Here is a 2,037-nt window from a genome sequence, read left to right on the forward strand (position 1 = left end):
GCTTACCGGCAGACAGGGACCCTGCGTGGCCTCCCCTGCTTACGAGCAGACAGGGATCCTGCGTGGCCTCCCCCGCTTACCGGCAGACAGGGACCTTCCTCCCCGCCAGGCTGGACACGCTGTTTCCAAGGTCTCGTGGCCTCCTCTTTCCTGCCTACTGCCTTGGGCTCCTGGGAAGAGATCTCCACGGTGCTGAAAACCCGAATGGGAAACCCCGCACCCTGGCGCTGGGATCTTCGGGTGGGCACTAGCCCCCGAGTCGCTTTGGAAACTGTCCTACTTTCCTCTGTCTTAGAACTCAGGATCCAAGAAATGGCGTCCATGGGGATAGGGAACAAGCCATTCCTGGACATCCAGCCCAGCAGTGCAGCGATCAGCAGCCGGGCCCACGGCTGCACCGTCCAAGGCACAGGTAACATGGCCTCAGCCCCGCCCTCACTCGCCCTGCAGAGCACATGGGGCCTGCGGCCGACGTGGTGGGTGGGACGGGCACGTCTTCGGGGGCAAAGCCTGGTCGGCCTTCTGGACGGCCCTGATCCCATTCCTGAACTTGGCGGCACTTCTGGAGTGGAGGCCGGCCCGACCTGCTTTCTGTCCCTTTCCAGAGTCACAAGCGAGAGGGTCCGCAGTGGTGCCCTCCTTCGACCATGCCGCCCCCTGCAAGCGGCCACACTCCACCATCTCGGACAGCAGCACCTCCTCCTCCAGCAGCCAAGCCTCCATCCTGGGGTCGCCAGGCCTGCTTGTGTCCGCCAGCCCAGCCCACCCGGGCCTGTGGAGCCCTGCCCACGGCCCCTGGTCATCTGACATCAGAGCCTGCGTCGAGGAAGATGAGCCAGAGCCAGAGCTGGAGACGGGCACCCAGGCTGCGGTGCGTGAGGGGCTCCCACTGTGCCACTGAGCCGGGCACACCAGGCCTGACGGCTGTCGGGGTACAGATGCCCATCAGGCGGCCAGGACGATACACAGGGAGCAGTAGGGCATGTGTCCAGGTGTTTCCCAGGATTTTAGATACTCCCAAACATTTTCAAACAAATTTAAACTTTTATTTAAAAAACAAAACTTCCATTTCCACCCAAGACAACATCATAGGAAACAGACTGAAAACAAAAGAAACAGACAAAACATGAAACAGATGTCAAGACAGACATTTGGCAACAAAGGACCGTGATCCCTGAGAGACAGGAGGACGGCAGGTGAGCCTGGAGGTGCCCCAACCTCTGCCCTGAGAGGTTCCAGGCCTCAGTGCAGGGAGAGTCCAGGAAGAGCCCAGCAGCCTCCGTGAGTTGGAGAAACCACATCAGCAGGCGTTTGAGGTCAGAGAGACACCTGCTGGAGAAGGACTCACCCGATCGGCCCCTCCAGTGGGGTGCTACCCATTCGCACACTCCAGCAGGGAGGCTGCCAGGCTGGGAGAAGCCTTTGACTGAAGATCAGTTCCTGGTGCTCACGTGGGCTGGGGACAGGACCCGTTCCCAGCAGCCAGCCTGTGAGCATTAGGTGGAGTTCTCAGAAGGTCGTGCCTCAGGAGTGGGGGTAATTAGCCCTAGAATGAGCCCTGCTCCTGACCAACCTACAAAATCATAAAAGCAAGACCAAAAATGATCAGACTTTTGCAGATAATTCACTCCGTCCCCGACCAAAGCTCGAGATGATCTCTAGTTCCCGAAGTGTCTGCACCCTGCAGGGTAAACTCAGGGTGCCCGACCTCAGAGTTCACAGCTTGCAGAGGCGCAGCAAAGTGCAGACATGCCAGGGAGAGTCACCGCTGGGCAAGCCGACCGTGCAGAGCCGGCACTGGAGCGAGAACAACAGAACTCACACCGTGGCTGCACTTGCATCCCAGACGTCCAAAAAGTTCAGAAATCGCATGGAAGAGACCAAGAAGACCCAGACTGGCCTTATGGGGAGAGAACCCACAATATTGACAGTGAAAACTACCCGGGATGGGGGAACTGGCTGGATTTCACAGAAGAGACTGTGAGGCAGCTTCAAGAGGCATCGGTGGAAGCTGGTTGCATTAGTCAGGTCTCCCAG

At 58.7% G+C, this 2,037-nt stretch overlaps 1 protein-coding gene across 1 annotated transcript in view; it reads left to right on the plus strand.

Annotated features, from left to right (window-relative positions):
• PLEKHG4B (pleckstrin homology and RhoGEF domain containing G4B) overlaps positions 1–1,364 on the plus strand; it is a 97,865-nt gene extending 96,501 nt beyond the window's left edge. The window contains 3 exon segments of the mRNA XM_037735548.1: positions 296–412; positions 606–881; positions 884–1,364. Of these exon segments, the coding sequence (XP_037591476.1) occupies positions 296–412; positions 606–881; positions 884–921 (431 nt within the window). The 3' untranslated portion in view covers positions 922–1,364.
• The last annotated feature ends 673 nt before the right edge of the window (positions 1,365–2,037 follow it).

Source organism: Cebus imitator, unplaced genomic scaffold (assembly GCF_001604975.1).
Source record: "Cebus imitator isolate Cc_AM_T3 unplaced genomic scaffold, Cebus_imitator-1.0 Scaffold835, whole genome shotgun sequence".
Taxonomy (NCBI): Eukaryota; Metazoa; Chordata; class Mammalia; order Primates; family Cebidae; genus Cebus; species Cebus imitator.